The 25,406-nt window shown below is 44.7% G+C and overlaps 1 protein-coding gene across 4 annotated transcripts in view; it reads left to right on the top strand.

Moving 5' to 3' along the window:
* The window catches only part of Ttn (titin), a 278,578-nt gene extending 257,828 nt beyond the window's left edge, over positions 1-20,750 (top strand). For 2 of the 4 annotated variants that reach the window (NM_028004.2, NM_011652.3), the window contains 25 exons: positions 54-356; positions 446-751; positions 864-1,154; positions 1,241-1,537; positions 1,666-1,971; positions 2,824-3,129; positions 3,215-3,496; positions 3,657-4,250; positions 4,361-4,648; positions 4,750-5,049; positions 5,554-5,856; positions 6,133-6,435; positions 6,535-7,119; positions 7,252-7,557; positions 7,682-7,981; positions 8,615-9,190; positions 9,281-9,586; positions 9,808-10,401; positions 10,518-15,976; positions 16,133-16,282; positions 16,415-16,571; positions 17,342-18,033; positions 18,137-18,290; positions 18,758-19,060; positions 19,401-20,746. In NM_028004.2, the coding sequence (NP_082280.2) occupies positions 54-356; positions 446-751; positions 864-1,154; positions 1,241-1,537; positions 1,666-1,971; positions 2,824-3,129; positions 3,215-3,496; positions 3,657-4,250; positions 4,361-4,648; positions 4,750-5,049; positions 5,554-5,856; positions 6,133-6,435; positions 6,535-7,119; positions 7,252-7,557; positions 7,682-7,981; positions 8,615-9,190; positions 9,281-9,586; positions 9,808-10,401; positions 10,518-15,976; positions 16,133-16,282; positions 16,415-16,571; positions 17,342-18,033; positions 18,137-18,290; positions 18,758-19,060; positions 19,401-19,699 (13,760 nt within the window). In that variant the 3' untranslated portion in view covers positions 19,700-20,746. Of the gene's footprint in view, positions 1-53; positions 357-445; positions 752-863; positions 1,155-1,240; positions 1,538-1,665; positions 1,972-2,823; positions 3,130-3,214; positions 3,497-3,656; positions 4,251-4,360; positions 4,649-4,749; positions 5,050-5,553; positions 5,857-6,132; positions 6,436-6,534; positions 7,120-7,251; positions 7,558-7,681; positions 7,982-8,614; positions 9,191-9,280; positions 9,587-9,807; positions 10,402-10,517; positions 16,283-16,414; positions 16,572-17,341; positions 18,034-18,136; positions 18,291-18,757; positions 19,061-19,400 lie in introns of all 4 variants that reach the window. The other 2 variants (XM_017317139.1, XM_011239438.1) reach the window with 1 other exon arrangement.
* Positions 20,751-25,406: the final 4,656 nt, after the last annotated feature.

Raw genomic sequence — 25,406 nt, 5'->3', positions numbered from 1 at the left:
ATTTCTACTGAATTCTATAAAACCATATCTTTATATTTCCCTTCTATATTTAGTTCCACCAAGTGCTCCTACCAGGCCTGAGGTCTACTATGTGTCTGCCAATGCTATGTCAATTCGTTGGGAAGAACCCTACCATGATGGCGGTAGTAAAATCGTTGGCTACTGGGTTGAGAAGAAAGAACGTAACACCATTCTTTGGGTGAAAGAAAACAAAGTGCCGTGCTTAGAGTGTAACTACAAAGTGACAGGCTTGGTAGAAGGACTGGAGTATCAGTTCCGAACATATGCACTCAATGCTGCGGGCGTCAGCAAGGCCAGTGAAGCTTCAAGACCTATCATGGCTCAAAATCCAGTTGGTATGTAGAAATTGCTAAAGCTACGTTCATTAGTATTCCTGGTATTAGAACTCAGTTGTATTTTTAACCTTACTTTGTATCCCTTCTAGATCCACCTGGTAGGCCAGAAGTGACAGATGTCACAAGATCAACAGTGTCACTAATTTGGTCTGCCCCAGTGTATGACGGAGGCAGCAAAGTTGTGGGCTACATCATAGAACGGAAGCCAGTCAGTGAAGTTGGAGATGGTCGCTGGCTGAAGTGCAACTATACCATTGTCTCTGATAATTTCTTCACTGTGACCGCTCTCAGCGAAGGGGACACTTATGAATTCCGTGTGTTGGCCAAGAACGCAGCAGGCGTAATTAGCAAAGGCTCTGAATCTACAGGCCCTGTAACTTGCCGAGATGAATATGGTAAGAACTAGCCAATGTGTTCCCTTCAGCTCCACTCCAGTGTTTTCCTTTTAACTTAAGTGGATATTTGAACTGTCAGATATTCATTCATATCTATTTTGCCTATTAACAGCTCCACCAAAAGCTGAATTGGATGCCAGGTTACAAGGCGATCTGGTGACCATCAGAGCAGGTTCAGATCTTGTTCTTGATGCTGCTGTTGGTGGCAAACCTGAACCCAAAATCATCTGGACCAAAGGAGACAAGGAACTGGATCTCTGTGAAAAAATTTCTCTACAGTACACTGGCAAGCGAGCCACTGCTGTGATCAAATACTGTGACCGGAGTGACAGTGGGAAATACACACTGACAGTGAAGAACGCTAGTGGGACCAAGTCCGTATCTGTCATGGTCAAAGTTCTTGGTAAGCAGACCAAAGGTCCTCTTCAGGATAACTGTAGCACTCTCAAGTATGCTGTTCATCATGACTTGTCATCCTACCTGTTTCAGATTCTCCTGGCCCATGTGGAAAACTCACTGTCAGCAGAGTGACCGAGGAGAAGTGCACCTTAGCCTGGAGCCTTCCACAGGAAGATGGAGGAGCAGAGATAACTCACTATATTGTAGAGAGACGGGAGACTAGCAGGCTCAATTGGGTGATCGTGGAAGGGGAATGCCTGACCGCATCCTACGTGGTTACCAGACTCATCAAGAACAATGAATACACATTCCGCGTGAGGGCAGTGAACAAGTACGGCCTCGGCGTGCCAGTTGAGTCAGAGCCTATTGTGGCCAGAAACTCTTTCAGTAAGTATGATTAGCTCTTTAAAACACTTTAGAGATTAGAATGTTAATGGACCAAGAAGAAAGGTAGTCATGTTTACAGCGGGTTTTCTGCGATCCTGATCGTTTTTGTTTGCATTAACCACAAATAGCGATTCCATCACAACCTGGCATACCAGAAGAAGTTGGGGCTGGCAAAGAGCACATCATTATTCAGTGGACGAAACCTGAATCTGATGGTGGCAATGAAATCAGCAACTACCTCGTCGACAAACGGGAGAAGAAAAGCTTGCGCTGGACCCGTGTCAACAAAGACTACGTGGTGTACGACACCAGGCTGAAGGTGACCAGCCTCATGGAAGGCTGTGATTATCAGTTCCGAGTGACTGCCGTGAACGCTGCTGGCAACAGTGAGCCCAGTGAAGCTTCAAACTTCATCTCATGCAGAGAGCCATCATGTGAGTGCTCAGACGGTAACCCGGGCTCAACCAAAGTCGTATGAGAAGTATTTTCCAACGGGGTAACTCCAAGAACTTTAGAATTTATGAAACACATATACCTAATATAGTGTATACTTACTGTGATATTAAATATATATAGGATTATAACCCTTACATTACTAGTAGCAGCTAACATTGCTGAAAACTATTACAATATTTGTCTGATCTATGAAAAGCAATAAATTGTTCTAATACCAACATGAGAGATATATTTTTAAGTTTTCTAGAAGAGTCAAAAAATAAGTTCCACTGATAAACATTAAAGAGGAAAAAGAGAAAAAATTCCTTTTGAACAGAGGCTTAGGGGAGCATAAAGCATCCAATTTTATAATCAAAAGGCACTAACAAAGTAATTATTACGTGGCCTTCAAAAACAACATACAGGCTTTTATAGAGTTTGAGCCCAAGAGCTAAAAGGAGTAAGTCACTGGGACTGCAGAGGAAAAAGACAGGACCAGATCCTGTGTTCAATAGAGATACAGGGTGATATGTCATACTATCCCAATGAAAGAGGGAGACTACTAAAGAAAAGCCCCTAAGAACAAGCTAAGAAAGGAACTTAGCTAAGAGAGAATATGCCATTGCTAGCCAAAATGAAAGACAGAAATAACTGCATCTCCAAAGCAATCTAAATCTTGAAATAATTATAACGTAATAATATACTGTGAGTGTTGCCCTAGAATATCAAAACTTCAAACACTGTTACAAAGAGGGTCTTCTTAAGTCCTCAATGCCTCTGAGTCTTGAAAACAAAACTGGAATTCCCAAAGCTTCCTCTAGTGCAATGCCTGTATCTCTTTTAAATTTCAGACACCCCTGGGCCACCTTCTGCTCCAAGAGTTGTGGATACCACCAAGCGCAGCATTAGTTTGGCATGGACCAAGCCCATGTACGACGGTGGTACTGACATCATAGGATACGTCCTTGAAATGCAAGAGAAGGACACAGATCAATGGTGCCGAGTACATACAAACGCCACGATAAGAAACAACGAATTCACTGTGCCTGACCTTAAGATGGGCCAGAAGTACTCCTTCAGGGTTGCTGCTGTGAACGCCAAGGGTATGAGTGACTACAGTGAGACGACTGCTGAAATTGAGCCCGTGGAAAGACTAGGTATTTAATGCAGAAACACTTACACGCGTTGTTTTCTCACCTCGTCCGCTCACGAATTAACTGCATTTTCATATTGACTTTCCAGAAATACCAGATCTTGAGCTTGCAGATGATCTGAAGAAGACCGTGATTGTCAGGGCTGGAGCCTCCTTGCGCCTGATGGTGTCTGTCTCTGGAAGACCTTCTCCTGTCATCACGTGGAGCAAAAAAGGCATTGACCTTGCAAATCGGGCAATTATTGACAACACAGAGAGCTACTCTTTACTCATTGTAGACAAAGTTAATCGGTATGATGCTGGAAAATACACAATTGAAGCTGAAAATCAGTCTGGCAAGAAATCAGCAACGGTCCTAGTTAAAGTCTATGGTAAGTTAACTTTCTTAGGTTGAGCTAACTTGCTACACCTTGGCCTATTATCGATTACCTCACTAGGGGAGGCCTACACTGACTATATTTTTCTGTAATACAAGGTATCAATCGAGCAACAAATAGTAAATATGAATCTTTCCCTCTGGTCTATTTTTAGATACTCCTGGTCCCTGCCCTTCAGTGAGCGTTAAAGAAGTTTCGAGAGATTCTGTGACCATCACTTGGGAAATCCCCACAATTGATGGTGGTGCTCCGGTCAACAATTACATTATTGAGAAGCGAGAAGCCGCCATGAGGGCATTCAAGACAGTAACCACCAAATGCAGCAAGACTCTTTACCGCATATCTGGACTCGTCGAGGGAACCATGTACTACTTTAGAGTGCTTCCAGAAAACATCTATGGCATCGGAGAGCCTTGCGAAACATCAGACGCAGTTCTAGTCTCAGAAGTACCTTTGGTGCCCACAAAACTAGAAGTGGTTGATGTCACCAAATCCACTGTGACCCTTGCTTGGGAGAAACCACTCTATGACGGTGGAAGCCGACTCACCGGATATGTTCTTGAGGCCTGCAAAGCCGGCACCGAGAGATGGATGAAAGTTGTCACTTTGAAACCCACAGTCTTAGAGCACACTGTTATTTCCCTGAATGAAGGCGAGCAGTACTTGTTTAGAGTGAGGGCTCAAAATGAGAAAGGTGTGTCAGAACCGAGAGAGATCGTCACACCAGTGACAGTACAAGACCTCAGAGGTAGGTACTGAATGCCTATATAAATGCAAAATAAATGAAAACACTGAGGGTTCAAGACACTTCATCTTCAGATCATGTGTGAAAATAAATGCCTGATTTCTTTCTTACAGTGTTGCCAACGATTGACCTTTCCACAATGCCCCAAAAGACCATCCATGTCCCAGCTGGCAGACCAATTGAGCTGGTGATACCGATCACTGGTCGGCCGCCACCTACTGCTTCCTGGTTCTTTGCTGGTTCTAAACTGAGAGAATCAGAGCGTGTCACAGTTGAAACCCACACTAAAGTCACCAAGCTAACCATCCGTGAAACTACTATAAGAGATACGGGAGAATATACGCTTGAACTAAAGAATGTTACTGGAACCACCTCAGAGACAATAAAAGTTATTATTCTTGGTAAGTATGTGTGACAGGGTTATAATTTAGTTATCAATGGTTATAAATCACTGGTTTTGATTTAAAGTAAAATGTAATCTCCTGATTTCTTAACCTTTTAGACAAGCCTGGTCCACCAACTGGGCCCATCAAGATTGATGAAATTGATGCCACGTCAGTTACGATATCCTGGGAACCTCCCGAATTGGATGGTGGTGCTCCACTGAGTGGCTATGTGGTAGAGCAGCGTGATGCTCATCGTCCAGGATGGCTGCCAGTTTCTGAGTCTGTAACAAGACCAACGTTTAAGTTTACCAGACTCACCGAAGGAAATGAATACGTGTTCCGCGTGGCTGCAACAAACCGCTTCGGGATTGGCTCGTACTTGCAGTCTGAGGTCATAGAATGCCGAAGCAGCATCAGTAAGTTCTAGGACTCCTCCACCATTTCCTCTGTCACCGACTCTGAATTTAGAGTCTATATGTCCCGATGAGAAGAGAAACAATAGCTTGTAAACATAACTCCTGGGCTTTCTGAAGGTTTCTAAACAGCCTTGCTTGGCAGCCTTCAACAGTGTTACATTTATTTTCTTAATTTCTTTACTTGGTTGAAGAAAGGGAAAAAGTAAAGGAGTCTGAGGAACAAAGACTGAGACAATGGATGAGGAAATAAAGGGAGGAAGAAAAAAACCATGCAAGGGAGCGACTATAGACAACCCAATAGAAGAAAGTATAATATGTGTGCTTAATAAATATCTATGAAATAAGATACAGCAAAGATAGAAAAGGCACAAAAGTGACCGTGCTGGGAACATGGTCATTTGTCTTTCATAGCATCTAAAATACCAACTAAAACCACAATACATACAAACTGCATTTTTTTACTCACATTGACATATTGTATTATTTTTTTCTGTCTTCCTGCAGGTATTCCTGGACCTCCAGAAACATTACAGATATTTGATGTCTCCCGTGATGGCATGACACTTACATGGTATCCACCTGAAGATGATGGTGGCTCCCAAGTGACTGGATATATCGTGGAACGTAAAGAAGTAAGAGCTGATCGGTGGGTCCGTGTAAATAAAGTACCAGTGACTATGACCCGGTACCGCTCCACCGGCCTTATTGAAGGCTTAGAATATGAACATCGGGTCACAGCCATTAATGCAAGAGGAACTGGAAAACCAAGTCGTCCTTCCAAACCCACCGTTGCCATGGATCCAATTGGTAAATATATTTTGTATACGCCAAGTTTATTGTGATACAATGGTTAGGTGATGAAACTCATCCTTCTAAAGTATATGAGTTCTAAGTTCTATGAGTTCTGAGAAATATAGCTTTAGAATCACCACTGCAACAAAACTACAGAATACAAAAATATAAAGCACAAAAGTGCTCACAGTCTGTATTTTCAACAACACACAGAATTTGTTATATAGCACAGTCAATATATAACCTTGCATCAACTGTAACAGGTACATTTTTTGCCTTTTTTCCCCCTAGCTCCACCAGGAAAACCACAAAATCCAAGAGTTACAGATACAACAAGGACTTCAGTCTCCCTGGCCTGGAGTGTTCCGGAAGATGAAGGTGGATCTAAAGTCACAGGGTACTTGATCGAAATGCAAAAAGTAGATCAACGTGAATGGACCAAATGTAACACCACCCCAACCAAGATTCGGGAGTATACCCTAACACACCTACCTCAGGGCGCTGAATACAGATTCCGTGTCCTAGCCTGTAATGCTGGTGGACCTGGAGAACCTGCTGAGGTACCAGGAACCGTCAAAGTCACAGAGATGCTGGGTAAAATACATGACCATTTACTTCTTGCTACAATTTTATGACTTTCTCCTACCCCTCCATTCCAAAGAATCTAAATTGTAATCCTTCCTTTTTCCTCAGAATACCCTGACTATGAACTTGATGAGAGATACCAGGAAGGTGTCTTTGTTCGACAAGGTGGGGTCATCAGGCTTACCATCCCAATCAAAGGAAAACCATTCCCAGTATGTAAATGGACCAAGGAAGGCCAAGACATTAGTAAGCGTGCCATGATTGCAACATCGGAAACACATACTGAGCTTGTGATCAAAGAAGCAGACAGAAACGATTCTGGAACTTACGACTTGGTTCTGGAAAACAAATGTGGCAAGAAGACCGTTTACATTAAGGTCAAGGTGATAGGAAGTCCCAACACTCCAGAAGGGCCACTGGAATACGATGACATACAAGCCCGCTCTGTAAGGGTCAGCTGGAGACCTCCTGCTGACGATGGTGGTGCTGACATCCTGGGCTACATCCTTGAGAGAAGAGAGGTACCTAAGGCTGCCTGGTATACCATTGACTCCAGAGTCCGAGGCACATCTCTGGTGGTGAAAGGCCTCAAAGAAAACGTGGAATACCATTTCCGTGTCTCAGCAGAAAACCAGTTTGGCATAAGCAAACCCTTGAAATCTGAGGAGCCAGTCATACCAAAGACACCACTGAGTAAGTGCTCCTTTAGCCACAGAGGTATAGAAGTTGGTTTGAATGCTTACATTGCTTAAGTTACCACCAGCAGCTCATTATATCTGAGATTGCACTCTGATCCCCATGTGTGCTTTTCACTTGTGTTTATAGATCCACCAGAACCACCAAGCAATCCTCCTGAAGTACTTGATGTGACCAAAAGTTCCGTTAGCTTGTCATGGTCTCGACCTAAAGATGACGGCGGCTCTCGAGTGACGGGCTACTACATTGAGCGCAAGGAGACATCCACTGACAAGTGGGTCAGACACAACAAAACCCAGATAACCACCACGATGTACACTGTCACCGGCCTCGTTCCCGATGCTGAGTACCAGTTCCGCATCATCGCACAGAATGACGTTGGCCTTAGTGAGACCAGCCCTGCTTCTGAACCTGTTGTTTGCAAAGATCCCTTTGGTAAGCAAAGAGTGTCCGAAAGGGACAAAAAAAAAAACAAATGAAGCCAGCCAGTTTTTTTGCCTTTGCCTTTTTTTCCCACCAGTAAACCTAATTCTTCTCTCAATTATCTTGAATATTGCAGATAAGCCAAGCCAACCAGGAGAACTTGAGATTCTCTCGATATCCAAAGACAGTGTCACCCTCCAGTGGGAGAAACCCGAATGTGATGGTGGCAAAGAAATCCTTGGATACTGGGTTGAATACAGACAGTCTGGAGACAGTGCTTGGAAGAAGAGCAATAAGGAACGGATCAAGGACAGACAGTTCACCATCGGCGGTTTGCTAGAAGCTACTGAATATGAGTTCCGAGTATTTGCTGAGAACGAGACTGGGCTCAGCCGACCACGTAGAACAGCTATGTCTGTCAAGACTAAACTAACATGTAAGTAGCCTATAGTTCTCTCTGCATGGGTTACAAACGAATCCCGTGGAAACTAACTCTTCCTGTAGTCTAAGTTAAACCATCCTGCTGGCATTTTTTATTTAGGGTGGTTTCTGATCACATTTATTAGCATGTGTATACATGTCAAAGCCCTCAATTTTAATTCCATTCTCTGATAAAGCTTGCTGGGGTTTAACTTGAGACTATAGAAACTAAGCAGTTTTTTTTGTTTGTTTGTTTGTTTTTTTTTTTTTTTGGAGTGGTTTACCCCTCTGATGCAATAGGCTTTTTAGTTTTGTCACCTTTTAGCAAGATTTGGAAGGTTAACAAACATACCTCACTTCCTAAGTAAGGACAAGAATCCTGTAAATTGGTCAAGAGACTCTTATTCCCTCAAAACCTCACATCATATCCTAATGCCCTCTCAATCATAAAAAGTTACAGTGTGACACAGTATGGTGATACACTGTCTTAATCACCATTTTCCATCTGACCCTAGAAAAATAAACGAATCTTAGATGTACATCATAACACCTATGAAAGCTTAATAAATGGAATAATCCATTGCTGACATGCACAGATTATAGATTCAGTAGTGATGATGCATTTAACGTAATCTTTCATCATGTACAGCTGGAGAAGCCCCAGGAGTGCGCAAAGAAATGGCTGATGTGACCACCAAATTAGGTGAAGCTGCACAACTCTCATGCCAGATAGTTGGAAGGCCCCTTCCTGACATTAAATGGTACCGGTTTGGTAAAGAGCTCATACAAAGCCGGAAGTACAAAATGTCCTCAGATGGGCGCACGCATACTCTGACAGTAATGACAGATGAACAAGAAGATGAAGGTGTTTATACATGTGTAGCCACAAATGAAGTAGGAGAAGTAGAAAGCAGCAGCAAGCTTCTTCTGCAAGCGGCACCACAGTTCCATCCTGGTTACCCACTGAAAGAGAAGTATTACGGGGCCGTGGGGTCTACGCTTCGGCTCCACGTTATGTATATTGGCCGCCCAGTACCTGCCATGACTTGGTTCCATGGCCAGAAACTTTTGCAAAACTCAGAAAAAATCACCATTGAAAACACTGAGCACTATACTCACCTTGTCATGAAGAATGTCCAACGAAAGACTCATGCTGGGAAATACAAGGTTCAGCTCAGCAATGCCTTTGGGACAGTGGATGCCACCCTAGATGTGGAAATACAAGGTATTTTGCTTTGGCTTTCAGTGAGTTTCCTTTGAAAGATCTCAGGAGGCACACTGTGAACCCTACTACAACTGTCCTTTCTCTCAACAGATAAACCAGACAAGCCTACTGGACCCATTGTGATTGAAGCACTACTCAAGAACTCGGTGGTGATCAGCTGGAAACCACCTGCTGATGATGGCGGCTCCTGGATCACCAATTACGTGGTAGAGAAATGTGAGGCCAAAGAAGGTGCTGAATGGCAATTGGTGTCTTCAGCCATCTCGGTGACAACCTGCAGAATTGTGAACCTCACAGAGAATGCCGGCTACTATTTCCGGGTCTCAGCTCAGAACACCTTTGGCATCAGTGAGCCACTAGAGGTCGCCTCCATTGTGATCATCAAGAGTCCATTCGGTGAGCAGAAATAGTTTGAGAGGAAATGGAAGGTTCAGAGAATGTATAATCTTTTTCTCTCACTTTAATTGAATGTTTCTATCATTTAGAGGGGAAAGCACATACCGTATCCTCTTCTTTGTAGTTGCACAGAACTTTGGAGTACTTCTGTTTATTTAAAATGAGGTTTATTTTTAAATAAAGCTATTTTAAACATGGCAACCCTTTTTCTTTTCTAATAGAAAAGCCAGGTGTTCCTGGTAAACCAACCATCACTGCTGTCACAAAGGATTCTTGTGTTGTGGCTTGGAAGCCACCTGCAAGCGATGGCGGTGCAAAGATCAGAAATTACTACCTTGAGAGGCGCGAGAAGAAGCAAAACAAGTGGATTGCTGTGACGACAGAGGAAATTCGAGAAACCGTCTTCTCAGTGCAAAACCTTATTGAAGGTCTTGAATATGAGTTCCGTGTGAAATGTGAAAACCTGGGTGGAGAGAGTGAATGGAGTGAAATATCAGAACCCGTCACTCCAAAATCCGACGTCCCGATTCAGGCTCCACACTTCAAGGAGGAGCTGAGAAACCTGAATGTAAGGTATCAGAGCAACGCCACTCTGGTCTGCAAGGTGACCGGTCACCCAAAGCCTATTGTGAAATGGTACAGACAAGGCAAAGAAATTATCGCCGATGGACTCAAGTACAGGATTCAAGAATTTAAGGGCGGTTACCACCAGCTCATCATTGCAAGCGTCACAGATGATGATGCCACGGTGTACCAAGTCAGAGCCACCAACCAAGGGGGCTCCGTGTCTGGCACTGCTTCCTTGGAAGTGGAAGGTAAGGGCAAACCTGTGAACATCAGTTTGGTATCAGATAAGCTATTGTTAATGTGTGGGGTGAAGCATTATGAAGTCTTGCTAAATCATGTTTTTTGTTCTTTTACCTTGATACAGTTCCAGCTAAGATACACTTGCCCAAGACTCTCGAAGGCATGGGAGCGGTCCATGCTCTCCGAGGGGAAGTGGTTAGCATCAAGATCCCCTTCAGTGGTAAGCCAGACCCCGTGATCACCTGGCAGAAAGGACAAGATCTCATCGACAATAATGGCCACTACCAAGTGATTGTCACAAGATCCTTCACGTCACTTGTCTTCTCCAATGGAGTGGAGAGAAAAGATGCTGGCTTCTATGTCGTCTGTGCTAAAAACAGATTTGGAATTGATCAAAAGACAGTCGAACTGGATGTGGCTGATGTCCCCGACCCACCCAGGGGTGTCAAAGTTAGTGACGTCTCACGCGATTCTGTCAACTTAACATGGACAGAGCCAGCTTCTGATGGTGGTAGCAAGGTCACCAACTACATCGTGGAAAAGTGTGCAACTACTGCAGAAAGATGGCTCCGAGTGGGACAGGCCCGAGAAACCCGTTACACTGTGATCAACTTGTTTGGAAAAACAAGTTACCAGTTCCGAGTAATAGCTGAAAATAAATTTGGCCTGAGCAAGCCATCAGAGCCCTCAGAACCAACCGTTACCAAAGAAGATAAGACCAGAGCTATGAATTATGATGATGAGGTGGATGAAACCAGAGAGGTCACCACGACTAAAGCATCACACTCCAAAACTAAAGAACTCTACGAGAAATACATGATAGCTGAAGATCTGGGGCGTGGTGAGTTTGGAATTGTCCACCGTTGCGTTGAAACATCCTCAAAGAGGACATTCATGGCCAAATTTGTTAAAGTCAAAGGAACCGATCAGGTTTTAGTCAAGAAAGAGATTTCCATTCTAAACATTGCTAGGCACAGGAACATCTTATACCTCCATGAATCATTTGAAAGCATGGAAGAGTTAGTTATGATCTTTGAATTTATATCAGGACTCGACATATTTGAACGCATCAACACGAGCGCCTTTGAGCTTAATGAAAGAGAAATTGTAAGCTATGTCCGCCAAGTCTGCGAAGCACTGGAGTTCTTACATAGCCAGAATATTGGCCACTTTGACATTCGACCAGAAAATATCATTTACCAGACAAGAAAGAACTCCACTATTAAAATAATAGAGTTTGGTCAAGCCCGTCAGCTGAAGCCAGGAGACAACTTTAGGCTGCTGTTCACTGCCCCTGAATACTATGCCCCTGAAGTCCACCAGCATGATGTTGTCAGCACTGCCACAGACATGTGGTCGCTTGGTACATTGGTGTATGTGCTACTGAGTGGAATCAACCCATTTTTGGCTGAAACTAACCAACAGATGATTGAGAACATCATGAACGCTGAATATACTTTTGATGAAGAAGCCTTCAAAGAAATTAGCCTTGAAGCGATGGATTTTGTCGACCGGCTATTGGTGAAAGAGCGAAAATCTCGCATGACAGCATCAGAGGCCCTGCAGCACCCATGGCTGAAGCAAAGGATCGACAGAGTCAGTACTAAAGTCATCAGAACACTGAAACACCGGCGGTACTACCACACCCTGATAAAGAAAGACCTCAATATGGTTGTATCAGCAGCCCGGATCTCCTGTGGTGGTGCAATACGATCTCAGAGGGGAGTGAGCGTGGCTAAAGTTAAAGTTGCATCCATTGAAATTGGTCCGGTCTCTGGGCAAATAATGCACGCCATTGGCGAAGAAGGCGGGTATGTCAAATATGTTTGCAAGATCGAAAATTATGATCAGTCTACCCAGGTGACCTGGTACTTTGGCGTGAGACAGCTGGAAAACAGTGAGAAATATGAAATCACCTATGAAGATGGAGTGGCCACCATGTATGTCAAAGACATCACCAAATTTGATGATGGGACCTACAGATGCAAAGTCGTCAATGACTACGGTGAAGATAGCTCTTACGCAGAGCTGTTCGTTAAAGGAGTGAGGGAAGTTTATGACTACTATTGCCGCCGAACCAAGAAAGTCAAGCGCAGAACAGATGCGATGCGGCTCCTTGAAAGGCCACCAGAATTTACCCTGCCTCTCTATAACAAGACGGCATACGTGGGTGAAAATGTCCGTTTTGGAGTAACTATTACCGTCCACCCAGAACCTCGTGTGACGTGGTATAAATCAGGTCAGAAAATCAAGCCAGGTGATGATGAAAAGAAATACACATTCGAGTCTGACAAGGGTCTTTATCAATTAACAATCAACAGCGTGACCACAGACGATGATGCTGAATACACCGTTGTGGCAAGGAACAAACATGGTGAAGACAGCTGTAAAGCAAAGCTGACGGTGACTTTACATCCACCCCCGACGGAAACCACGCTCAGACCCATGTTCAAGCGGCTGCTGGCAAATGCCGAATGCCATGAAGGCCAAAGTGTCTGCTTTGAGATCAGAGTTTCTGGCATCCCTGCACCAACATTAAAATGGGAGAAGGATGGCCAGCCGCTGTCCCTCGGGCCCCACATTGAAATTGTCCATGAAGGCTTAGATTATTATGCACTGCATATCAGGGACACTTTGCCGGAAGACACAGGTTATTACAGAGTCACGGCCACAAACACGGCCGGATCCACCAGCTGCCAGGCTCACTTACAGGTAGAGCGGTTGCGCTACGTAAAGCAGGAATTCCAGAGTAAAGAGGAACGTGAGCGCCATGTCCAAAAACAGATTGACAAGACACTGAGGATGGCTGAAATCCTTTCTGGAACTGAAACTGTGCCATTGACTCCCGTAGCCCAAGAGGCTCTGCGAGAAGCTGCCATTCTTTACAAACCAGCAGTGAGCACCAAGACTGTCAAAGGAGAATACCGACTTCAGACGGAGGAAAAGAAAGAGGAGAGAAAACTCCGCATGCCTTACGAAGTCCCAGAGCCCCGCAGGTTCAAACAAGCCACAGTAGAAGAAGACCAGCGCATCAAGCAGTTCGTGCCTATGTCTGACATGAAGTGGTATAAGAAGATCCGGGATCAATATGAAATGCCTGGGAAACTTGACAGAGTTGTCCAGAAAAGGCCCAAGCGCATCCGCCTTTCAAGATGGGAACAGTTCTATGTGATGCCTCTTCCTCGCATTACTGACCAATACCGACCTAAATGGCGGATCCCCAAACTGACCCAAGACGATCTGGAAATGGTGAGGCCGGCCCGACGGCGTACCCCTTCCCCAGATTATGATCTTTACTATTATAGAAGGAGGAGACGCTCTCTGGGTGACATGTCAGATGAGGAACTGCTCCTCCCCATTGATGACTACCTGGCGATGAAGAGAACCGAGGAAGAGAGGCTGCGTCTGGAGGAGGAGCTTGAACTGGGCTTCTCGGCTTCACCTCCCAGCCGAAGCCCCCCGAGGTTTGAGCTGTCTAGCCTGCGCTATTCTTCACCGCCAGCTCATGTCAAGGTGGAAGACAGAAGAAGAGACTTCAGGTACTCGACCTATCACGTCCCCACAAAGGAGGAAACCAGCACGAGTTATGCAGAGCTGCGGGAACGGCATGCCCAGGCCTCATACAGGCAGCCGAAGCTACGGCAGAGAATCATGGCCGAGAAGGAGGAAGAGGAGCTACTGCGGCCAGTGACAACCACCCAGCGTCTCTCAGAATACAAGAGTGAGCTGGACTACATGTCAAAAGAAGAAAAGTCTAAAAAGAAATCAAAACGACAGAGACAAGTGACAGAAATAACGGAAATCGAAGAGGAATACGAAATCTCAAGACGGGCTCAAAGGGAATCATCCTCCTCCGTGTCCAGACTACTGAGACGCCGTCGCTCCTTGTCTCCAACTTATATTGAGTTAATGAGACCAGTGTCTGAGCTGATTCGGTCCCATCCACGACCTGCTGAGGAATATGAAGATGATGCAGAAAGAAGGTCTCCTACTCCAGAGAGAACTCGCCCACGTTCTCCCAGCCCTGTGTCTAGCGAGCGATCCCTCTCAAGATTTGAGAGGTCTGCAAGATTTGACATCTTCTCCAGGTACGAGTCCATGAAAGCTGCCTTAAAAACTCAGAAGACATCGGAAAGGAAGTATGAGGTTTTGAGTCAGCAGCCTTTCACACTGGACCATGCCCCTCGAATCACACTGCGGATGCGCTCCCACAGGGTTCCCTGTGGCCAAAACACACGCTTCATCCTAAACGTCCAGTCGAAGCCGACTGCCGAAGTTAAATGGTACCACAATGGTGTAGAACTCCAAGAGAGCAGTAAGATTCATTACACCAACACAAGTGGGGTCCTGACCTTGGAGATTCTGGACTGCCAGACTGAGGACGGTGGAACCTACCGTGCCGTGTGCACCAACTACAAAGGAGAGGCATCAGACTACGCAACCCTGGATGTAACTGGCGGAGCTTATACCACCTATGCATCCCAGCGCAGAGATGAGGAGGTCCCCAAGTCAGTCTTCCCTGAACTGACAAAAACAGAGGCATATGCAGTCTCGTCGTTCAAGAGAACATCTGAGCTGGAAGCTGCTTCTTCAGTCAGGGAAGTGAAGTCACAAATGACAGAGACGAGGGAAAGTCTCTCAACCTATGAGCATTACGCCTCTGCGGAAATGAAAAGCGCCACATCAGAGGAAAAGTCACTGGAAGAAAAAGCCACGGTGAGAAAGATTAAGACAACACTGGCAGCAAGAATTTTAACCAAGCCACGCTCCATAACTGTCCATGAAGGTGAGTCTGCGAGGTTTTCCTGCGACACTGATGGGGAGCCGGTACCAACAGTGACCTGGCTGCGTGAAGGACAAGTGGTGAGTACTTCTGCTCGCCACCAAGTGACCACCACCAAGTACAAGTCGACCTTTGAGATTTCTTCAGTTCAGGCCTCTGATGAGGGCAACTACAGCGTGGTAGTTGAAAACAGCGATGGGAAGCAAGAAGCACAGTTCACCCTGACCGTGCAAAAGGCCAGGGTTATTGAAAAGGCTGTGACGTCACCACCCAGAGTCAAGTCCCCAGAGCCTCGGGTGAAGTCCCCAGAAACAGTGAAGTCTCCCAAAAGAGTGAAATCTCCAGAACCAGTAACTTCTCATCCAAAAGCCGTGTCACCCACAGAGACAAAGCCAACAGAGAAGGGTCAACATCTCCCAGTCTCTGCCCCACCAAAGATAACTCAGTCCCTGAAAGCAGAAGCTTCTAAAGACATTGCAAAGCTGACCTGTGCGGTTGAAAGTAGTGCACTGTGTGCAAAAGAGGTCGCCTGGTATAAAGATGGCAAGAAACTCAAGGAAAATGGGCATTTTCAATTTCATTACTCAGCAGATGGGACCTACGAACTCAAAATTCACAACCTTAGCGAATCTGATTGCGGAGAGTATGTTTGTGAGGTCTCTGGTGAAGGAGGAACTTCCAAAACCAGCTTCCAGTTTACTGGACAATCCTTCAAGAGTATCCATGAGCAGGTGTCAAGCATATCAGAAACTACAAAATCGGTTCAGAAAACTGCTGAGTCAGCAGAAGCCAAGAAATCCGCTCAGAAAACTGCTGAGTCAGTAGAAGATAAGAAAGCAGCACAGAAAACTGTGGAATCAGCAGAAGCAAAGAAGCCAGCACAGAAAACTGCTGAGTCACCAGAAGCCAAGAAACCTGCACAGAAAACTGCTGAGTCACCAGAAGCCAAGAAGCAGGAACCAATAGCTCCTGAATCAATTTCCTCAAAGCCAGTAATTGTTACTGGGCTGCGGGATACAACAGTTTCTTCAGACAGTGTTGCTAAATTTACAATTAAAGTTACTGGAGAGCCCCAGCCAACTATCACCTGGACAAAGGATGGAAAGGTAACCAATTCTAAAATGTCTTTTATTTTCTAGAAAAAAAAAAATCTAATGCCTCCCCCACTCCTCCATACCTCCTAAAGAAAGTTCCATGTTAAGCTATTACTTAAAACTCCAATCACTTGCTTTCCACAGGCTATTGCACAAGGCAGTAAATACAAACTCTCTAGCAACAAAGAAGAATTCATCTTAGAAATCCTCAAGACCGAGACATCTGATGGCGGACTTTACGCCTGTACAGTAACAAATTCTGCTGGATCTGTGTCCTCGAGCTGCAAGCTGACAATAAAAGGTGCGTGCAGTTTTGTCCTTAACCAATGTTTTCTAGAGAACAGTATTAATAGTTTCAGAACACAAACATACACAATTCTAAAATTAAACATTTTCTAACCCAGACACAGATTTATAGTTAATATAGTATCAGCATAAAAGGTGTGTTTGATGGCATGAGATGCTGTCTAAGATCTCACAGATCTTACAAACCATTCTCAGGAATAGTTCAGAATAAAGTCGGGCAGGTCTAGTGGCTCTAGCCCGGAATCATTACATTGGGTTATGGCAGGAGAGTAAGGAACTTAGCCTCAGTTGTATAGCGAACTTGAAGTCAGCCCGGGCTATATATGAGGCCCTGTTTCAAAAAATAAAATTAAATAAAACTGAGTGAATACACAATGTGGTAGTTCCTCTCAAACTTGTATGCTTGTCATTTTCCAAGGAGCACAAACTTAGTGAGGGAGCCACACTCACATCCCAGTTAACATTAGTTCAACTCAGTCTTTCAAAAGATAACTTTTCAGTTGCTCCACAGTCCTCAGCCAACCCTCTGCTTACTCTGCTCAAGACTCGTTTCCCCTCATGGTGTAAAATCATCTTAATTTAATCTAGTTTAAGAAACTATTATGCCCAATCTCAACAGTCATAAATTTCCTACAACTGGAACTGAGAATTGCTGTCACCTACACATGAGACAGAGGTTGACTATAATCACATAGTAGAATCTACAAAAGTGGAGAAAGTCACATCCCAATTAAGTCTACTCACAGAGGTTTCTTTTTTTTTTAGCTGTAAAAGACACCGAGGCACAGAAAGTATCTACCCAGAAGACCTCCGAAGTCACATCTCAGAAGAAAGCGAGTGCCCAAGAGGAAATTTCTCAAAAAGCCCTAACTTCTGAAGAAATCAAAATGTCAGAAGTAAAATCTCATGAAACGCTGGCCATCAAGGAGGAAGCGTCCAAAGTTCTGATTGCTGAGGAGGTCAAGAGGTCAGCAGCAGCCTCCCTGGAGAAATCCATCGTCCATGAAGAAGTCACCAAAACCTCACAGGCATCCGAAGAAGTCAAAACTCACGCGGAGATCAAAACACTGTCTACCCAGATGAACATAACCAAGGGCCAGCGAGCGACCCTGAAAGCCAACATTGCTGGGGCCACAGATGTGAAATGGGTCCTGAACGGCACTGAGCTTCCGAACTCAGAGGAATACAGATACGGGGTATCTGGCAGTGACCAAACTCTCACCATCAAACAAGCCAGTCACAGAGAGGAAGGGATCCTCAGCTGCATAGGCAAAACCAGCCAGGGAGTTGTCAAGTGTCAGTTTGACTTGACCCTGAGTGAAGAACTCTCGGATGCTCCAAGCTTCATCACACAGCCCAGATCTCAAAACATTAACGAGGGACAAAATGTTCTCTTTTCTTGTGAGGTCAGCGGGGAGCCGTCCCCTGAAATTGAGTGGTTTAAAAATAACCTTCCAGTAAGTTTACATTTCGAATATATATTGGAGAAAATTTAAAATATCATGTCCCTTGCCACAGACTTCAATGCCTCTTTTCTATTTTTTTTTTTATTCTTTTTAGATTTCCATTTCTTCAAATATCAGTGTGAGTCGCTCCAGAAACGTGTACACTCTTGAAATCCGAAATGCGGCTGTAAGTGACAGCGGAAAGTACACAATTAAGGCTAAGAATTTCCACGGCCAGTGCTCTGCAACAGCGTCCCTCACAGTGCTCCGTAAGTACACCTTTGCCATTTTCCCTAAGACGTCAGGGCAGGTGAGGCGTGCACGTGTGAGAAAGACAGGCCTCTTGTGGGAATTCATCCTCACAATCAGTTTCTCTAAATGGAAATTTTGGTAAGTTAAAATTTTGGAAGTAAAGATACTAACAGCCCTTGTAAGACTTTCCAGAATACTTCACATGTTGATTATCTTATATATGGTTAATCATTTTCTCCCAGCAACTTCTAGCAGCTGCATGTAATATTTAGGAACTTAAGGATCAAATTTCTTGGAGCCATTGAGCTAGCTCTTGACAACTATATGTATGTATATATGTATTTGCTTATGCTTCAACAGCAAACTGTTTGGGTTGTGTTTCCGTGTGCGTATGTTAAGTTTTCATTCTCGTTAAGTCATTGTCAGATGTCACCGAGTAACGAGATGTCTTTGATGTCCCCCGTGTATCTGCTATGCTCTACAGCTCTGGTGGAAGAACCACCGAGAGAGGTGGTATTGAAAACGAGCAGTGACGTGAGCTTGCACGGAAGCGTCTCGTCTCAGTCAGTCCAAATGTCTGCCTCTAAGCAGGAGGCATCCTTCAGCAGCTTCAGCAGCAGCAGCGCTAGCAGCATGACTGAAATGAAGTTTGCGAGCATGTCTGCCCAAAGCATGTCTTCCATGCAAGAGTCCTTTGTAGAAATGAGTTCCAGCAGTTTTATGGGAAAATCTAGCATGACACAACTGGAAAGCTCAACCAGTAGAATGCTCAAAGCAGGCGGAAGAGGTGAGCAAAAGAGTTCCTGGTAGAGGTAGATCAAGCCACCTAGCATGGCATCGTTCTAGAGCAGTGGTTCTCCGCCTTCCTAATGCTGCGACCCTTTAATACAGTTCCTCACGTTGTCGAGACTCTCAATCATGAAATTATTTTTGTTGCTACTTCCCAACTGTAATTTTGCTAACTTTATGAGTCGTAATGTAAATATGTTTGGAGGTACGCGTTGGCCACAGGGGTCACGGCCCACATGTTGAGAACCACTGTCTTAGTGCATTAAAAGTCAATAGAAAGCGAATAGGATTTCTTGTTTTCGGTGACCCTAAAACTTTTCTGTTGCTGTTTCATAAAGGAATTCCACCTAAAATTGAAGCTCTTCCCTCTGATATCAGCATCGACGAAGGCAAAGTCCTAACAGTAGCCTGTGCCTTTACTGGGGAGCCTACTCCAGAAATAACATGGTCCTGTGGTGGAAGGAAAATCCAAAACCAAGAACAACAAGGAAGATTCCACATTGAAAACACAGATGACCTGACCACCCTGATCATCATGGACGTACAGAAACAAGATGGCGGACTTTATACCCTAAGCTTAGGGAATGAATTTGGATCTGACTCTGCCACTGTGAATATTAATATCCGTTCTATGTAAGAGGGCCAGGGCCAAGAGCGGGGGCCCTTTACACTCGATGCTCATTCATAATCTCTCTCAAATGATTCACATGAACTAATCTTTCTGACCTGTAAATATTTTTAAGTAGTTTTATATCCATCTGAATGAGTCACAGTTCCAAAACTATGCATTTCAATCCTTTCATACTTGACCTGAGAATATTTGCTAATGACACACATGTACATACTGTATATAGCCGGGTTCACGGTTATAAAGTTTTGTACCATTTTATTTTATGACATTTTACACTGTAACTTTTGAAACTAACTGTTGGTGGGAGAAAGTTTCTTATAGATTATAGAACGAATACCCTGCCAATACTTAATCAATCTTTGTGCCTCAACATACTGTTGATGTCTAAGTATGCCTCAGTGGGTTGAGAAATTCCCCACTGAAGATGTCCTATCCACCTAAAAAAAAAAGGATGCTTCTGTACATGTCCCTGACATGTGCACTGACACCTATTGAATCAGAAATGTAAGGCATTGGTGATGTTTGCATCTACCCTCCTGTAAGCAACACTTTAACGTCTTACGTTTTCTCTGATGATGTCACACTGAAAATTATCATGACAAATATAACCAGAGCAAAGTGTAACGGCCATACACTTTGTTCGCCCACTTCACACTGTCTCTGGCATACAGAGTGCATGGATAGCTTGGGAAATGTACCATCTCCTGGCCATCCCCTCGTCTAACCAAGCTATGCAAGTATTCCTATGCCAGAGCGGTGTCGACTCCTGGAGGTCCCAGGTGCAGCTCCTGCCTTGTGTGGTAGTTCTAAATTCAAATTTCACCGGGAACTGGGCAACTAAGCAATGAGCCACAGCAAAATAATAATAATAATAATTTAAAAAAATGTAACAAGTGAAGCTGTCGTTAAAACAACAATACTACCAACTGCCCATAAAAAAAAAAATTACTAATTTGATGTAGTCCTTTTCATGCCAGTATATGTTCAATTGGTAGTTATAAATGTTGGACCTCCTTGAGATTAAAAAAAAATAAAGCAAGCTATCTGCACCTCAAAATGTGTGGTTGGTTGTTTTCTGTGCAATTCTGGAGAGAAACTATAGCTTCTACACAGAGCATGGGTTACCATAGACAGGGTAAGAAACTGCAAGTTCCAATGTTAAAAACGTACTCAAAGCACATTGCTATATTAGATGAACTCAATAATTTTGTTTTAAAAGCCTAGTTCTCAAGAATAAATTTATCCAAAAAGTCTGTCTTCCAAACTCATCAAGAAAGATGGTTTCATAGGAAACAATTCAATTAAATGGACTACTACAGCTACAAACAGAGCAAATAACAGGTCTTAGGACAATAAAGATCTTAAGTAGTGTAGTTAGTTCAAACAATTAATAGCATGGGAGAGATGACTCAGTGGTTAAGAGCATTGGATGTTCTTCCAGAGGGTCAGGGTTCAATTCCCAGCATCCACATAGTGATTTGCAACTGTCTATTACTCCAGTTCTAGAGTATCTCACGCATGCTTTCTGGGCACCAAGCATGCACGCAGTACATACACACACATGCAGGCAAAGCAACCATTTCCATAAAATAAAATAATTTAAAAACAACTGATATTTACTTAATAATAAAAAGCTTATGCCATAAAAACCCGTATTTGTCCACTTCAATTAGCTAAGTCTAGTTATCAACACACAAAGAGGACCACTTGCCTAAAGTGACATCAATATTAACTAGAGGAGGCCAAATCCAAAGACAACATACTTTAATTTTTTACTACTCTAAAAGACCACTTTGGGTCTTTATTAACAGATTCACAAGTTTCCTGGTTTAAGTCAGATTTCCTAAAAGCAGAACCCAGGGTTCTGGCATCAACCCTGGTTCTGGCGTCAGCAGAGTCTTGAGTAAGATCTTGTTAGCTGCCCACTTTAGTGGAGACATGCCCTGCTCACAGGCCTGCCTGCCTACCTGGTAAATCCTTGGTAGGAGCGCAACAGCAGGTGATCAAGACAAACATTCTCCTCAGCCAAGTCCGTGATGACTACCACAGGAAGGAGGGAGCTACAGGCCAGAGAATGAAAACACCACCACAAGAATGTAGCGTCAACCAGCCCCTGGCCTGATCTCAGCAAGCACAAGCCACTGAGATGCTTCAAGAAGCAAGGATGCCCCCTGGGTGGCCCTTAGATCAATCAGCAGCTCTAGTCTTTGGGACAGGGGAGGGGAAGAGAGACAGAAGAAGGTGTGCAGACAAGAGAGCTCCCGTTGGGCAGGGTGGTTTTACTCCAAGTGAGAAAGATCCCAACACATCCCTCTGGCAGCGAGGGAACCGGTAACACCAGGCACATCTCACCTTTGTTAACTGCTCATGCTTCAAAACGAGAGACCAGGGCTGATAACTCAGCCAATAGTGATGTTGGCCAAGCAAGAGGACTTGAATTCATTCCCCAGAAAAAACCAAAATGTGGTGGCATAGATTTGTAATCCCAGTGGTGGAGAAGGTAGTCCAGCCAACCCAGCCTATTCAGGGAGCCCTGGACCAATGAGAGCTCCTGCCTCCAAAAACCACTGTGGCACCCACCTGAGGAGAAATGACACCTAAGATTGTCCTCTGGCCTCCACAGGCAACTGTGCACCCACACTCATGCGAGGGCTTGCAAAGGGTGATTCCCTGAGGATAACTCTGGCTTTGATGCACGGCCATACCGCCTATCAGCTACAGCCTGTGATGGTCTCTGATCTGTTCTGCTCTGTCAGCTCCCAGATCCTTGGGGAGGGGAATGTCAGCAACTTCTTTCAAAGGAAGGGGGAATGTACCTGAAGCCAAGGCCTGATTTGCATTTCACACCTCAGTGGAAGCTCTGACTGGACCACAGGATCCTGCTGATGGGTACACTCAAGGGAATTGCCCTGGGAGACAGAGATGGAACTCTTTGACCCTGGCTCCTGCCACCTTTTTCCTAGCTCCTCTGCGAAGAGCAATTCCCACTGAGGTGGATGTCATTGCTGTTTCCTGCTCTCCCTCCTTCAATAATCTTCGGAATGGCCCCTGGTTCCTCAGTGCTTCATCGCCAAGTCATAATAATTGTCCTTTCCCCATTCCCATCAACAAGGGGCAACAGAAAGCAGGAAGAAAAAAAATACACAGCCCTCCTAGATTCCAACTACCGAACTTGCTGGCTGTCATCACTCCCCTCCTGCCCTTTCTTCCTGTTTTATAATGCACACCCTGGTTACACTGCAAGCAGAATATGTTGAAATTATACACCTGCATTGAAGACATGTGAGGTGACCTGAATGCTAACCTCAAGTCTAGGCTCTGCTTACTGGTTTGTATGATTAGAGGTGGTGAGCTTCACCATTCTTCCATGTTCTCATTCCTACGATGGGAACAACACTCAGTACTGTTGGGAGCATTAGGCAAGTTATTCCATGTAAAGTTCATATAGTGGTGCTCAGCGTGGCATCCAAGATATATGAGCAAGTTCTTCTTAGGGGCCACCACGTAGAAGAAGGAATCTACCCCAGAGTGTCACCGATAGTTCCCAAACACATGAGTTTGCTAGGGCAATTGAAAACAAGTCCTAGTGACTGTCTGGCACAAAACAAAGAAACTCAGTTCTGGAGATAAGAAATCCAAAATTCCAGGTCTGCAGGGTTGTTCCTGAGAGCTGTGAGGGGAAAACCTGCCCCAAACCTCAGTTCATGCATGTCTATCTCCCACCCTCTCCCCTTCAGGAGGACAGCCATGCTGGACCAGGATCCATCTTAATTCACTTCATCTCTCCAAAAAGACCCATCTCAAATTAGATCACATCCCACGGTAATAGAGGTTTAGAATCCAGGATCTCTTTGGGGAAAGATTAAAAACCTCAGCTTGTAACACTAGAAGTGACAGGCATATATCTACAGTCTCATAGGAACACTTTGATGGAGTCTTTCCAAACATGGCCATCCTCTATCCAATAGTGGTGGGCTGTAGAACAGAATCACATGGCAGTAGGGAAGATATTGAACCAGGAATGATCAGCTAAGAAAAAAGTTGGATGCCTGCTTCCATGGTGACCGGTAGGAATATTTTCAGACTGTTCCAGGATGATAAAGGAAATCTTGGTACCAAAGGACATTTTTAAGACAATTGACGATGTCCGGTTTCCTGGCACCAGGAGAAAGCGGTCTGCTGGGTAAAGGACTTTGAACATAGGGTGGTCCAGGGATCTGCATTGCACAGCTGTAGATTACAGAGGCTTGCTTTTATATCTTTGAATAGTCATGAATACGTGCTCTGTTCCTTGGGCTATCTGTTAACAGAGCAGTTCCTATATAATTCCTCCGGAAGCAGAGGAAGCAACCAACACCACCCCCGAAACACCTGTGAAGGACCTGGTGCTCTGAATAACCTTTCCTCATGCAGTCAGGAGAAGCTGTGAATAGTCCTTGTATAAGGCCCCTCACAAACCAGGTGCTTCTAAACAGAGCCTTAAGGAATAAAAGTTTCTTGTTAGGGATAAGGTATAAATTCCTTGAGTTTAAAGGGACAAGCCAAGAGTTTTCAAGGGAACCTTGCTGCCAAACCTGTCTTAGAGGAACATGGAGTCAGAATCCGTCCCTTACACTGCTGCACATGACTGAAGCTAGCTTCTATTTGGCAGGTGCCAGCTCAAAACCCACCATAATCTGCTTTGAGATTCTGGTCAGGTGAGGAATAAAGGTCCTACTAGTTGCCCAATGTGCTGTAAAACGTGGCCTATGTCCATGAGGAGGGCAACTATCCCTCCTCTACTGCCACTTAGCTGTCTGGAACTCATACTGGAGGAACGTTGTAGCATCAATACACCCATCTGGCTAGCAGCATAAGGGAAGCTGAACTGCCTTGCCAATATAAAGTCCACTTACGGAGACCACAGGAGGGAAGGCTGAAAGTGGAGGAACACTAGTGTCTACGACTAACATTGCTGCTGTAGCTTGCTTTTCCGTTGCTGAGACAAATCACTCACCAAAACCAACTTAGATCAAGAAAAGCTTTGTTTCACCGTGTCCCATCACAGTCCATCAAGTCACACCCACACAGGAGCTTGAGGCAGGAACTGAAGCAGACTACTGAAGAAGGGAACACACTGGCTCACTGCCGGTGGCGGCTTCCCCAGTTTCCTCTCTGAACCCAGGACCACCTGCCGAGGGGTGGCACCACCCACTGTGGTCTGGGCCATCCCACACCATTCATTAATCAAGAAAATGCTCCTCAGACACAGGCCAGCCTGATGGAGGCAATTCATCAATTGCAGCTCCCTCTTCCCAGGTTGAAGGGACTCTGGCCAGTGCAAGCTTGGTGGGCATGGCTCTGGCAGGCCTGCTCTTCTCTCCCACCCCCTCTGCCTTGCTAAAAACCCTACATTCCTAAAGCTAGCCCCCAAGGTCTATTCCCTTATTTGGCTACTTCCTCCTCCTGAGGTGACTACTACAGTTTAGCTATCAAAGTATTTAAGTCCAGCAATCAAAGGGGCCCTTGGCTTACCTAATTAACATGCCCAGTTAAAAAGAAACGCCTCATCCTTACACAGAAAGGTTTCCCCCTTGTACCTTTATAAACCACCATTTCTCTATGTGCCACATCTGTCTACCTAGAGGCAGCCCTTTGTCACACTCTGGGAGAAATACCCCTGCCCCATCTCCCTTTCCCCTAGACTTCCCTCTCCTTTGTTCCCTTCCCCTTC

The sequence above is a fragment of the Mus musculus genome, chromosome 2 (assembly GCF_000001635.26).
Source record: "Mus musculus strain C57BL/6J chromosome 2, GRCm38.p6 C57BL/6J".
Taxonomy (NCBI): Eukaryota; Metazoa; Chordata; class Mammalia; order Rodentia; family Muridae; genus Mus; species Mus musculus.
This window is presented reverse-complemented; position numbering and strand designations above follow the sequence as displayed.